This window comes from Onychostruthus taczanowskii, unplaced genomic scaffold (assembly GCF_017590055.1).
Source record: "Onychostruthus taczanowskii isolate IOZ18803 unplaced genomic scaffold, ASM1759005v1 scaffold42, whole genome shotgun sequence".
Taxonomy (NCBI): domain Eukaryota; kingdom Metazoa; phylum Chordata; class Aves; order Passeriformes; family Passeridae; genus Onychostruthus; species Onychostruthus taczanowskii.
This window is the reverse complement of record NW_024501682.1, coordinates 4,543,913-4,558,311: the sequence shown is the minus strand read 5'-3', so window position 1 is coordinate 4,558,311 and position 14,399 is coordinate 4,543,913. Positions and strand designations below refer to the sequence as shown.

At 52.5% G+C, this 14,399-nt stretch overlaps 1 protein-coding gene across 1 annotated transcript; it reads left to right on the top strand.

The window, feature by feature from the left end:
- The first annotated feature begins 9,220 nt into the window (after window positions 1-9,220).
- SIX2 (SIX homeobox 2) lies at window positions 9,221-13,999 on the top strand. Its single transcript, XM_041413590.1, has 2 exons — window positions 9,221-10,189; window positions 12,798-13,999. Exons 1-2 carry the CDS (start codon window positions 9,630-9,632, stop codon window positions 13,099-13,101), a joined length of 864 nt encoding a protein of 287 aa, XP_041269524.1. The 5' UTR covers window positions 9,221-9,629; the 3' UTR covers window positions 13,102-13,999.
- Window positions 14,000-14,399: the final 400 nt, after the last annotated feature.

Genomic DNA, 14,399 nt, shown 5'->3' with positions numbered 1-14,399 from the left:
CACTGAAGAAACAAGTTTTATGCATTTTTCAGAAACCATTCCTCCTTGTGACAATGCTGGTCCCATAACACTGCCAAGATCTGTGCCATTCTAGATGTCTGCCACTGTGTGTGTCAGATGCATAATTGGTAGATGCCTGAGAGAGGTTCATCAACAAAATTTCAAACTTTCACTTTCATAAACCTCCTTCTATTTCTTATCTCATGGCAAATACTCTTTCCACTCTTTCAACTGCTTCCAAGCCTCCAACAGTCTCTCACCTAGCTGAAGACTTCATCTTATTTAAGGCCAGAGATCACTGCAACCACCCTGGGCTGGCATCCAGCAATCCCTGGATCATTTGTGATGCCTACACCCTCCTCTGGGATGTTGATGGGACCACACTTGGACCCTTCAGTTTGCATTCTTTGTTCAATCTTTTTGCCCTAATCCTTTAAATTAATGGCCCCACCTTTGTCCTCTATATCCAAAAGTCTCAAAGAACAGTTTGATGGGTTAAGAAAACCATCCTCAGGCACATCCCTCTCCTTGATGTATTCATACCACTCATCCACCCCTGCCAGCCACTAATCCAGTTTGGCACCGAGAACATTTCCTTCCCTTACATGCATTAAACATGCTCGTTACATTACGGCTTTCACGTTATAATTCACACAACTCACCCAATTACACTTCTTTATTTCTTCTCTTCTTGAAAGCTGAGGCTCACTTCATGATGACTGTAAGGCCCAGTACTCAGACTTCTTCAGTGCATGCCAAATGTTGCTGCTAACCTCCTTCCATTTCAAAATAACAGGAACATCTCACCCACAACTGAATTTGTTTCAGGATGTTGATTAAAAAAAAAAAAATAAAGAGAGAGAAAGAGAGAAAAATAATCTTATTCTCTAAAATTCTTCCTAGACTTTGTCCAGCTTGTCTCAGGTTCTGTTCATTTCTTCCACCACCTGTCTTATATGATTGAAATGAAAAAGAGCTCAAAATTAAGGTAATTTTTGCCAGGTTACATCACTCTGATGTGGTTATCTTACTGTTTAAGAAAAGTTTTGGATTTCAATAAATTGCAATCTGTTTTTTCATGAATTAAAATTAAACAAAAATTAAAATTAATTAAAACAGACAAACTACATAAATACACATAAATTCGTATGCGTGTGTATATTTAATTACTTTAAAGAGTAATTTCCTCATTGTTTTTTATCCAGAGCAGGTAGCAGACATAGAAAAATTGTTGCTGCACAAGAATCCCATGCTTGCAGCTCAGTGTCACTCAATGAAATCTTCAGCCCTGTGCCTGGTATCAGCTTCTTCAGCAAGCTATGGTGTGAATGAAACAACTAAAATTACTGCAGCAATGACTATAAACTCTGTTAGAAGGACAAAGAATTTCTGTGTCTCAAGGTGGTGTGATGTTTAGTCCCATTTTGCAAAGGTGTTTGAACTATGTCTATTGCTAAGTAAAATAGGGCTGAGATCCCCTCTCTGTTCCTGAGGCATTTGGCATTTGTCACTGGGTCTTTGGGCCTTTTGGTGTCTCTGTGGTTAAAAAAAAAAAAAAAAAAAAAAAAAAAAAAAAAAAAAAAAAAAAACCATCAAAACTATTTCTTGTGAGCTTCTAGCTCTGAGTATCAGAGATAGTATAAGGGAATGCATTGTAAATTGTTCCAGTGATATTTTCACAACAGGAAGCCAAAGGAGGGAGCAGAGAGAGAGCATGGAAGGGACAGCAGAAACTTCTGGAAGAGTGTTGGAAGACTAGAATAGTGCAGGACAGAGGGAGTCAAATCAGGTGCCATCTGGTGCAACCAAAGTTGTGTCTGGGTGCATGGTGGCAGCCAAATGGTGTGCTTAGCTCATGTCCCCTCCTTGCACTGTGCAGCATCAGTGAGTGCTGCCATCAGCATCTTCTTCCAGGGGAGATTCTGTGTCCTTATGCACCTTGTGCACACATGACTTGGCTGTTGGAGGAAATTTGATGGGGGTATGGTACCCCAGCAGCACACAATCACAGTCCTGCCTGCTGAAGTGACTTAGCTGACTGAAACCAATTCAGCGTTCACTGGGTTGGCCTTTTCTATATCTTAAATAAGCAACAAAGTCAATCTTAGTCTAGTAATAAAGTCCTTGTTTATATGGAGAATAAAACTGATGAAAAAAAAAAAAAAGAAAGGAATGAAAAGGGATACCAGGTTTTTCTCTGGGAAGTAAAAGGTCCCCAGCGTATTCGAGTTGATTCAAGAACCTATGAAATAAAGCGGAGAAGACATCAAAGGACAGAGCAGAACTAACTCAGCAAAAAGGAGTTGAAACAAACCATAGAGGAAAATACAGAACATTGTCGCGCATTCAGAAGTAGCAAGTTTTCCACAGGAAAGTTGATCACTTTTAAACTGATGTTATATGAACTATCGAGTTTTCCATAAAGCTGTTCCTGTAGTTTTGATCTGTGCACAAAACTTACCAGAAAAATTACAAAACATGACAAGCAAATAAATTGCACTTTCCAATTTCTGTAAATAAGGCAATTTACTTATTTATTACAAAAGCTATTTGGTGTTATAACAAGCATTCTGAAATTCTATTAATTTTCCCTTACAACAAATAATTGGTTTAGTTTTGATTGATACTGTCTCATTTGCTTTTTTTTTTCCTAATGGCAAATCATATCAATTATTTAAAAGGGAAAAAAATCCCAAAACTGAGCAAACTGCAGCTAAATTCATCAGCATTTGACATAAATATCTGTGTGCTACTTGCTAACACTACATTACATTTCAGCTTGCCTCAGTCCTGCAAGATTTAAAAGATTGATGTTTATGAACATATTAAATAGCACAAACCATGGAAGATCTTACACAAGCTCTTTCTACAGTGAAGGGGAAAAAAGTCTACATATCTGTGTATAGTGCTTTTTCCCCTAAATCTTGGCAAGGATACCTGTGTCTGGGGCTTTAGAAGCTGTGCTTCTTTCCCTTGCCATGGATACAGGAAAAGAAGGGCTCCCCAAATCCTCTTGTATCATTATGCACCAGGAAGGGGACATGAATTCCACTCACTTGCAGGTAAGCAGGGTAGCTGGTGGCTGCTGCTAAGATAAGGGATTTCTTGCCATGGCAATGACATCTGTGAATCACCTTTGACAGACTGCGGAAGACTTTTCCAGGTTTAACCTATCTGGAAGACTAAAGGATGTTAAGGACGAGCCTTGTTTCCTCTCAGCAGCCATTGGAGCTGAGTATTAGAGCCCTCTAGTGAGGTTTCTCGGAGTGGATCCCCGCCTCCAGCCCGTGGGGCCGAAGGAGCCTCTTTCCTTCCTCGGGGGAACCGAAATTCCCTTTGGTGCCACAGGACACGGTGGGCGGTTTGCTCCCTTTGGGAAAAGGCCCTCGGGAGCTCGGGTTCACCTGCGCCGCCTCCACCTGAGCGCCCCAGAGGCGCCGGCGGTGCCGCTGGCCCGGGACCTCCCGGCCGCCGCCGCCGCTGCCGCCGCACGAAGGGGGCTGTGCTCCGTCCCCTCGGCGGGCATCGCGCACCCACGGGGCGACAGGACTGTGGCCGAGTCCCCGGAGCTGTCTGCTGCCTGGGGAGGGAAGGCAGGAGCGAAGGGAGGGCTGCCTCTTCCTAAAAATACTCCCCGGTCAAATTCCTGTGAGCCAGGGATGGAGATGGTAACAAAAATGCTCAGAATCGGTAGGAACAGTGAACAATCTTCGTGCTTTCCTCATCATCTTGGAATAATCAGCGGAATTAACTGAGGTCGAGGAAACAGGCTCTTGGGTTAGTTGTGGGAGGCTGTGAGAATAGGGGGCAGCCATTAAAAGAAACATGATCGCTATTCATCAACTTCGAAGAGGGGAAAGGAGGAGGGAAAAAAAGAGACCTTCGTGGCTGGAGCTCATACCAACCTGGTCTATCTCTGATCAAGAAGATCCCTGGAAACAAGAAGTTTACAAATATTGTCAAATTGATGCTTGTAGTGTGATTTAAGTTGTCAATCCCGCAGAAGCCCACCAGAAGTTTAGATTCAATACCCTGCATTTCTGGCTAGTTATTGCCAATCCCCTAAGGCAGAAAGCTCTCTCTCTCTCTCCCTCTCTCTCTCTCGCTTTATTTTAACCATATGTGCCTTTTGTTGTTGTTGTTGTCTTGTCTGTTAGCTGTACACTGTGTGCCGAGAGAGTCCCCTCGCGCCGCGGAGCATCTGAGGCGGTCCCCGCAGCCGGGAGTGGGGCGGAGGCTGACTGGCCACCGGCCCGGGCCCCCCTTCTGTTTCCCCCGGTCCTCCCCCCAGCCGTCTGTGGACTCCGCGGGATCTGTGGGAACACCCCGAATAAATATCCATGCTGGGGTTAACGGCCGGGAGGGTGCTGATGGCAGAACTGGGTAAAAACTCTCAACCCCTCGCCCGAGATTGAGAAAGAATAATATAAAAGTAATCAGGACCGGCCGCATTAATCGTCTGGGGGGGCTATCGTTTTTCGTGGGGGGCTCCTGAGATTACAGCGCCTTGAGCTGGGGACAAAGTGCCGCCCCCGGAGTCCCATTTCACGGGGGGCGGCCGGGGGACGGGAAGATTCATCGAGGGCGACTCAGTCACGTCCCATCAGGCCCCCATCTCCTAATTAATACATCTCTTTCGAAGGTGTTACTCGAGCATCTCAGGTCCAGCCGGCAGGGAAAAGGCTCCGCGCTGGAGAGGAGCGGCGCAGCTGCGAGCGCGGGGAGCGGGGCGGCTCCGTGGGGCAGAGGCTCCGCTCCCCTGGGCTCCCAGCAGAGTGCCCCAGTCCCCAGCACCCGCTCCGCGCCCCGCACCCACCAGCGTTCTCTTTCAAGCGGGGTTTGTTAGCATAATCGAGTTACCCGCTACATATCTGAAATCCTTGACCCGTCCCCTTGAGGAACGGTGCATTGCGCGCAGCAAAAGCTTTGAATTATTCCTTTCTCCCCAAACCAGGGAACAACAAGCAACTGTTGTTTGTCTTAATTTAGTTGTGTGCAGTGATCGTCTGCCGTGCTTTCTTTTTTCAGTCGAAACAGGAACTGAGTGCCATCTTTGATGGGATAGATTCGGGTTTTAAACAAAACTGAAAAATAAATAAAAGCGTGAATAAATAACGTGAGGGCGGAGGGAACAACCCGCGGATCCGAGTTGCAAATTTGCCTCCGGGAATCCCGGGTGAGTTTTGGCCGCCTAAAGAAGCCGTAGTCCCGCCACGGAAAAAATAAAACTTGTGAGCCCGGGGAAACTGAACTGAGCCCCAGAGCTGGACGGTATGGGGCAGGTAGGCCCAGTATCGCGGCAAAGGTAGCTATGATGCCTTTTTAAAAAAATAAATAAATAAAAGAAAAACCTAGCCGGAGTAGAAGCTTCATTCTGGCAAGCTTCGGTCTCAGTAAACCCCACAGGTCTTAAGGGGAAAGCATATTGCAGTCCCACCAAAAGGAAACAATTTTTTTTTTTAATTTTTAAAAAATATTTTAAAATGAAGGAAAGAAAGAAACAAAGACTTGGAGTTGCCTGTAATTTTGGTTGCTCTCCCTACAGTCTTCGCCACGGTAGTGGACATCTGCGGGGAAATGTGTTTCTTTCTGGCATGTGAAAGCTGTGGGATTTATCATTTTTTCACTACCCCTGCCGATAAAAGCGCCCTTGGAGGTGGCCCTGTCTCCCTGCCGAGCCCACGGCTGGCTGGCAGGAGCGGACGTGTCCGCAGCTCTGTGAGAGTGGGTGACAGGTTTGTCCCGAACCCAACACGGTGAAAAGGATGAGGGGCTCCGCAAAAGCAGCCTTCGAAGAGGCTGGGGAAAGGTGTCGGGCAGCTTGGGCGAATCGGCTCCTGTGTTTGACAGGAGCAATGCGGGCCTGCAGCTTCCCATACAGGCTGTTGTTTACAAAGGGACGGGAAAGGCAGAGCCGAAAAGGCGATTTCCAGACAACTGCAGCTCTACTTTAGCACTCATTTGAGGGCACGGAACAGTTCCACGCAAGAAAAGGCTCCTTGAAGAAAACCGCCCGCCCACACCCCGTTCCTCAGCCAGACTGTGTCACAGCTAATGGAAGGAGCGTCACAATAAAAAAACACCTTTTTATTTAACTCTTATTTCCCAAAGATTGTGGTGACACTGATGGCCCCGCACGCTGCTGCGCAGCGGGGTGAGGCAAAGTGACAGCCGGGCCCGGACCCGGTGAAACCCCGGCCTTCGCCGCCCGGCGGCAGCGGAGCCGAGCGAAAATTTGGGTCGGCTCAGCTAAAACTTTCCACGACAGCTAAACGGGAGACAGCTGGCAGTAGCCAGGCGAAACCATCTCGTCGGTCCAGGGGCAAATGAGAGCAGGCGATTCGCTCCTCCTGCTCTGAAATATAATGTCAGGGAACGAGAGCCTTCGCAAATGCCAAAAAAAGCTCCTCTCCCGATCGCCTATTTCTCTCGCAAGGCACTACAATGCGATTCGCTCAGCGCCGCGGCTGTGCAGCCAGTATCTGCTTCTCGCACGTAGGAAAAAATTTTCTCTTTCCCTAAAGATAAAAGCAGTTATGCAGAATTTGGATCCAGATGTCACTAATTTACGATAGCTCTAGGACGCAAGCTGATACAGGGTGCCCGGGAAGGGGGTAGCCCTGCCTCTGCCCAGCTCTCCGGGAAGTGAACTTACATTACATGCAAGCTGCAGCCTGGCTAAGGCAGCCTAAAGTGAAAGCGCCTATGGAGGAGCTGGAGTGTAAACTCTGTACTCACATTTTAGGATGCTAAGACTCTTTTTCAGGTCTAAATCTATGCAACAGGTTTTGATATCTCATTTCCAGCTAGGGCTAACAGCTGCTCCAGTTCAGATTTAACCACTGTGGTTGTGAGATAGAAAGAGAGGAAGAGGAGTCAGGTATATCTCTAATAAACGTGGGGCGACCGAGCGTGGTGGCATGGAGGCGGGAGACACAGCTCAGACCTCGCTAGCACTTTTCATTATTTCCAGGGTCCCTATTGCGGGAGGGAGCGGAAGGCACACGGTGTGTGCGCGCAGAGGTCGGGTACGGGAGAGGGGATTTGTGGTTTTGTTGCCTTTTCTGCTCAGAGCAACCTTTGAAGTGGCGCGGTTGTACCGTCCCGCCACTGCTGGCTGCAGCTGCGACTACGAACTATCCAGCCGCCTAGGTTGTCTAGGAAGCGCTGGGATCGGGATGCTTTCGTTTACAAACAAGCACAGTTTGAATCCTGCAGAGATCGGCCGGAATCGAGGCACTAAGCGGTTAAGAGCTCATTTTGTAAAAGAACGGAGGGGACATCATGCGAGGGGACTTTACCGACCTGTCACCCACATGCCCGATTTTGTTTTAAACGAATTTGAGCTGTTCTTTCCTCCATCTGAAAAAGAAGCCTCTATTTTCCGTTCCCGGAGGATCCAGGGCGGGAACCGCCCGCTTGCCACTGTTTCCCTTTGGCAGCACTCGTGAAAAGACCGGACGGACAGGTAGGAGGACAGCTTCCACAGCAGAGTGCACTCGAGAAAGTACGGGCATACGCCGCGGATATACACAGGCGTTCGGACATGCTGGGAGCTGGACACGGTTGATCCGCTGCCCCCCTACTCCGCCCTCTTCCTCCTCCTCCTCCTGCCTCCCTCCCCCGCCGCATTTCCCCCGGCCGCAGCCCTGGCGCGGCTCCTCGCCGGGAGCCGCCGCCGCCCCCTCGCCGGGAGCCGCCGCCGCCGGGGGCCGCCGGGCTGCGCGCCGCCGCCCCAGCCTCGCCTTCCCCCGGGGACGGCCGCTGCGCCCACTCGGGCCGGCACGGAGGCTCGGTGCGTCGGCCGCGGAGGCTCAGGCTGAGAGGCGGGGAGCCGTAGTCCGGTCTCTTGTGGCTTCACTAAATCCCTGACGCGCCGGGGCGGCTAAAAAGGTACTGTGGCAGGAACCCACAATCGCAGAGACCTCTCCTGTCAGGACTGCAAATACCGTAGAAGGAGCTTGTGGGATTAATTATTATTTCTCAGCAAAAGGGGAACATAACAGGCCATGGAAACTACCCTGAGTTTGTGGCCGGGAGGCTCCTCCCGAGTGCCCTCACCTGGGCGATCCCCGGCGCCAGCCTCCGCCCCGGCGGTCCCACTCGGCCGCCCCCCCGTGCGCCGCTCCCGAGAAGGCACCGCGGCTCCCTTCAGCCGCTCATCGCACCCTCTCCCTCGACCTTGCAGCTTGCACTGCCTCTCTCCCTCGCCTTTCACTTTGTGTAGACCGACAAAGGACGGGAAATGATGCGGGTCCCTGCCCCTCGGAGTCGGTAAACTTAAAACGCCGTGTGCAAAGGGCACGCGTGGGTGATAAGGGTCCGTTTAATCAAGCGAAGTCTCTCTGACTTTTACACTTTTACACGTGTTCCTCTCCTGGATGAAACACCCCGACACGCTCTGGAAATCGAGTTGATGTCCGGCGTCCGGGGATCACAAATGCCAGCGCCCTTCACGCCGGAGCGCGGTGGGGCACGGCCGGCGATTCATGGAGAGGCAATCCCTCTCCGGCCCCGTATCATCGTGCCTTCTTCTCGCTCCCGGGCAGGTACGAGAAGCGTGTAATGGGATCCCAGGTCACGAACAGGGTCTCCATTGTACATGAGAGGCACCTTCCTTATAAAACTCTCCAACAGTGGTTACTGGGCGCTGGGGAGACGGGCTACAAGGGAACGCTTTTAGAAAGAAATTTTTCTGTAAAGGTCGGAGACGGGCTTTTCCACCCACTGCAGCCGCGGCTGCCAGGGACGGCAGAGCCCGCTGTCCGTCCGGAGCAGCGGGGATGGGATGGGGCTGCGGGATCCAGACGGGACGGCGGGGCCCGGCCGAGACAGCGGCTCCGTCCCGCCGCGCCGCAGTGCCCCGCGGCGAGGAGCAGGAGCCCGGGCTCCGCGCTCCCCCTCTCCCCCGACGGGCGCCTGCAGCGTCAATCACGACGGAAATTTCTCCCTCGCTAGCTAATATCTCAGCTCTCGGGGCCGCCTCTGTGTGGATCTGAGCAATCTGTCAACCCAGCCGGGGAGCCACCTCAAAACAGATCGGGTTACCCCTGATTGACAGCGTCACCATGGCAAATAATTTGACTAAAACTATTGTCTTCTCCTGGCAGTCCCCGGGTCAGATAACCGGACCAATCACAGCGCGGATAATCACTTTTCATGCCAGCTTAGAATAATATTATAAAAAAAAAAAAAAAAAAAAAAAAAAAAGGGAGAGAGAGAAAGAAAGGGGGGGAAACTCCGAGAAGGAGAGAGGAGCGAGCGAGCAGGGCTTTACCACTATATTATGTGGGATCTGGCGGTGGGGGGTGGGGGGGAAGCAGGGAGATCCCAAACCGGCGGCCGAGGGGGGTGGGGGTGTGAGAGCCGCGGCCGCTGCGAGCGCTGCAGATAGGAGACAAAAGAGGCACGAAGTTACTCTCGCAACTTGGACTTACAAAAACGAGGCGGCGGCCGGGGGGAAAAGCCGCCCTCGCTCGGGCTCTCGAGACTTTTTTCGTCGCTCTTCGCATTTTTTCCCCGGCTCCCGCGACCGCCCCGGGGCCGGGCGCCGCCGATGGCCGCGGCCCCCCGCGCCCGGCCGCTCCCCTCTATGCGGCCGTAGGGCGCGCGGCGCGGCAGGGCTCACCATGTCGATGCTCCCGACTTTTGGCTTCACCCAAGAGCAAGTGGCCTGCGTCTGCGAGGTGCTCCAGCAAGGCGGCAACATCGAGCGGCTGGGGCGGTTCCTCTGGTCCCTCCCTGCCTGCGAGCACCTCCACAAGAACGAGAGCGTCCTGAAGGCCAAGGCGGTGGTGGCCTTCCACCGGGGCAACTTCCGCGAGCTCTACAAGATCCTGGAGAGCCACCAGTTCTCGGCGCACAACCACCCCAAGCTGCAGCAGCTCTGGCTGAAGGCGCACTACATCGAGGCGGAGAAGCTGCGGGGGCGACCCCTAGGGGCGGTGGGCAAGTACCGGGTGCGCCGCAAGTTCCCGCTGCCCCGCTCCATCTGGGACGGCGAGGAGACCAGCTACTGCTTCAAGGAGAAGAGCCGCAGCGTCCTCCGAGAGTGGTACGCCCACAACCCCTACCCGTCCCCCCGCGAGAAGCGGGAGCTGGCCGAGGCCACCGGCCTCACCACCACCCAGGTCAGCAACTGGTTCAAGAACCGCCGGCAGCGGGACCGCGCCGCCGAGGCCAAGGAAAGGTACGGCTTCCCACGGGTTCCCACGGTTTCCCCCGGCGCCCGCGGCTCTCCGACCCCGGGGCTCACCCCGAATCTCTCTATCTGCCCCAGCCCCAGCTGCGGAAGGCCCCCTGAGAGGGGACGGGGGCTCTCCGCCTCGGGGGCTCTCAGAGGCCAGCGAGCTAGGCGCGCGGTGAAGGCGTCTGTGCACCAAAAGTAGCCCCGGGAGAGGCGGCCGAGACCGGTTCCCAGCCGACACCCCACTCCCCGCACAGCCCCGGGGCAGCCCCGGCTGCCAGGGACGCTTCACACGGCCTGCGGCGACTCCTAGTTAAGCAGCGCTGCCGCCTCCTCTCCGCCGCAACCCGGCGTGGAGCCCGGCCAGGAGCCGTGGCCGGAGGTGCCCGTGCGGCTCCGCGGCCCGTCGGGAGAGGCCGGCGGCGGCAGGGCCCAAGGGCTCCGCGCCCCGCGCAGCTCAGAGCGCGTCCTTGGGGGTTACCCAGGCGCAGAAAGGGGCAGCCGGCAACCCGTGGGTCTGAACGGTGGTAGCAAATGTGTCCTCTGTCCTGGGCTCCTGGCGTTCGGCACGAGACCTGGACAAGGACTGAGCGGAGCAACTTCCTGCCTCGCTCATGACCTTGCAGTTCTTATTCGCTGCCCAGCAAGGTGCTCATGAACGCACGTCAATAGGTGTGTGTTCTTAGGCCGAATATGATTCTGCATCTCTGTTTTTCACCCTAAGTGGAGTGAAGGGACCATTAATGGCCGCGAAGAGGTTAATGCTTACATCCCTGGCTATTCGGGATGATTTTTCCATCAGCTGTCCCTGTGCCTTAGGAAGACGGTCGAAGAAGTAAAAAGGGTCTCTTACTGCGTTCACTAGCTCACTGACCTACCCGATCCGTACAGACAATCGTATGATCGTACGATCTGCGCGGTTAATTAGTGGATCAGAATCCTGTAGATCTGTGCCTCCGAGGAGAATTCTTTCTATCTTTGGTTTCTGCCAACCGTGTTTTGGAAACGGGCAGAGCCGCGGCCTCACTGCTGTGCAGCCCGGCACATTCGGGCACCGATTTGCTCTATACATTTCCCGAAACTGTGCTAGCGCCTTAATTTTCCTTCAAATCCTCACAAGTGTTGGTTTTACGAGATGTTAGAGATCCTTTTTATTGCTGATAGCAGGGACTCACCTTCAAATATCCAGAGGAAATGAAGGTTACACTTATTCCATTTTTTTTTTCCCGAGGAATCAAACTTTAAAGGTCTCCAGAGACAAATAATATTTTTGACATTGAAAAATACACTCAACTTAATATTACACTCCAGGCATTGGAAAACAGACCGTTCATGGGATTGCCATCCACTCAAGGAAACCTGTTCAAACAGAGCTTTCTTGTATATTTTTATTTTTTTGTTACTATCTCCAGTCACATCATGCAACCCTTAGTGAGGAAAACCCGTCAGTGCAATAGCTTAACTTCTCTCGATCAAACCCTGCAGGATAAGACCCCTCTGCCAGATAGCGTGTTATAAAACTTCCGCAGAAGTTTTTAAATAGGCTTGTACTGCCTTCAGTATTTCAGGCAGAACGGTGTCTAAAGTATTTATATGAGAGCTATGCAGGCCGCGTAAGCCTTGCCTAGACGGCAACCCCGACCCCTTCTTGTCACTCACATTACCGAAAAAAACCCCATACATAGATATATAAATATATAGATACATATGCAAGGGCTTGGCCCGCCTCCAGCTATTCCTTGGTATTTACCCGGTGATGAATTTCGAAACTACGTCCTGCCTTTCCGAGCCTTTGTCGGCAGGCGCACCGGTGGTGCCGGCTGCCCCCGCCGCGGAGCCGTGCCAGAGCCATCCTGGCTGCGCCCACGCCGCTCCAGGAGGGCACGGAGGAGCAGCGGCCGGCATGCGGACCATTTCCTGAGAGGGCCGGGGAAAGCAGCGGGTTAATTCTGTTCGCTTTCCGTATCGTCCATATTGGGCTATGTTTTGAGTTTGAAGATCAGGGCGAGGGGGGAAAAACCATGTCCAGTTACTTAAGCAAAAGATTTTCCTTCCTGATGTGAGCCCTGGAGGCTGTTCTGCTGCACGGAGCCATCCTTGGAGAGCTTGCAGCTCTCCGGGCTTCGGCCTTCTCAGGAGAAATCATGGCTGAACATCTCTTCAGCTCCTAGAGCAGTTTTAAAGTTAAAAAGTTTTGCTTTTTTTGGTTTGGTTTGGTTTTTTTTTTTTTTTTGTTTCGTTTTTTTTTTTTTTTTGTTTCGTTTTTTTTTTTTTTTTGTGTTTTTTTTTTTTTTTAATAAAGTCTTCCTCCCTTCCCTTCCGCCCCCTTCCTCACGCTGTGCAAACTCTTTGGATGCAGAAAATTACGGTTTGGCAAAGTGACACTTTCCACTGGGCTGGTGGGATACTGTTTACAAGCTCAGCGGACCTTAGACCTAAGTGCCAGATGAAGAGGCCTTGGAGGTTGGCAGAGTTTTTAAACCTACAGTTTTTGCACTCCCCTCCGCTCGCTGCTCCCTGGAGCCAGCTCCCACCTCCCCCGCTCCCGCGGTGTGCACCCCGGAGCGACGGCCACATGGTGATTTCCCTCCCTCTTTTGTGTTTCCTATAGGGAAAACAACGAGAATTCCAACTCCAACAGCCACAACCCGCTCTCGGCGTCAATGAACGGGAATAAGACAGTTTTGGGGAGCTCAGAGGACGAGAAGACGCCGTCAGGGACCCCGGATCACACCTCCTCCAGCCCCGCGCTGCTGCTTAGCTCCAACCCCGGGCTGCAGCCCCTGCACGGCCTGGGCCACCCCCAGGGCCCCAGCGCCATCCCCGTGCCCAGCGCCGACCCCATGCACCACCACAGCTTGCAGGACTCCATTCTCAACCCCATGTCATCTAACTTGGTCGATCTGGGCTCTTAAAACCGCGTACACGCTCACTCCTTCGCACCAGCCCTCCTTTCCTCAATTTTTCCTTTTTTTTTTTTTTTTCCTTAATCTTACCAGGGACTTTGAAAGCAATGACAAACACCTTAGTGGAAGTGTTGTGCCCTTTGGCAGCAGGCTGGCTGCAGGTTTGCAAGGTAGTGGGCTCCGCTGTGGGTAGCTGATATTGTGAAAAGCCTTAAGGGTTGCTTACAGGCGTTTTCAGGCATGTAAGGACTGTTGGACAGGAGCCGTGATTTTCACGGCAGGCTGTAAGGCTGACCGGTGTAGCAGCTCATTCCAGCCTTAACTTCACAAATCTCTCAGTGTTGTCACTCGATCGGGCCGGTCTGTGTGGGAAGAGGCACATCGTAATATTTTTATTTTTGGGGGGGGTGGGGAAGAAAGGGGAACGCAAGGCTGCTCTCGCCATGCCTGTTTGAAAGTTACACATCGCTCCCGTTATTCTATTGTAGTTATGTATCCGTGGCAGGTGTACGATGTACAATTCCAACTAAGAATACAAAAGTTGTAGTCAAGATATAGCAGCAACACGCGCTCTAGGCAGACTCTGTAACCTTCTTGTAGCTGATGCTATGCAGAAACAGCTTCTTTGGCCTTGTCCATGTGGTGCTTTCGCCATTTGCTGGGTGGGAAAGGAAATGATGGCCCGGCTCCGGCCCGAAGGAAGGCAGAGGTAGATTTTCCCCTCGGTGTGCGACGCGGGCTGGAGTGGGCTTTAAAAAGAAAACAGGAATTGCTGCTCAAGTTTAGACCTAAACGACAGTATCAACCGCAAGTCACTCACCTTAGTTTTGTTTATTGTTTATATTATGTGAATACATTCTTTGGAAAATATTTCTGCTTTTATTTTATAATAAAATTTAGAAATCCAGCTCGGTGTATGGTTGCTTCACTCGCCGCGGGGTGTTTTCGGGCTCAGTCCTGAGCGGAGCAGAGCAGGCGCCCTGGTGGGGACGCCGGGGGAGGAGGTGCCGGGCGGCCAGAGCCCCGCCACCCGTCCCGGTTTGGCCCGGGCACGCCGGGGCCCTTGCCGGCCCGGTCCGGGGAAGCGCTGAACGCCACGGGCAGCCCAAGTCACCTTGCGGGAGCGGAGAGCCCGGGCACGGGGAAGGACGGGCGGTGCGGGCCTTGAGGGAAGCGGAGTGGTCACCCACCTGCTCCCCGAGGGCACGACCTCAGGCTTTTCTGCCCCGGTGCTCGCCTGCCCCGGCAAAAAGCTGCCCCCTCTTCCCCCCGCCGCGTCCCGAAGGCGGGTGGGCAAACCGAGGGTG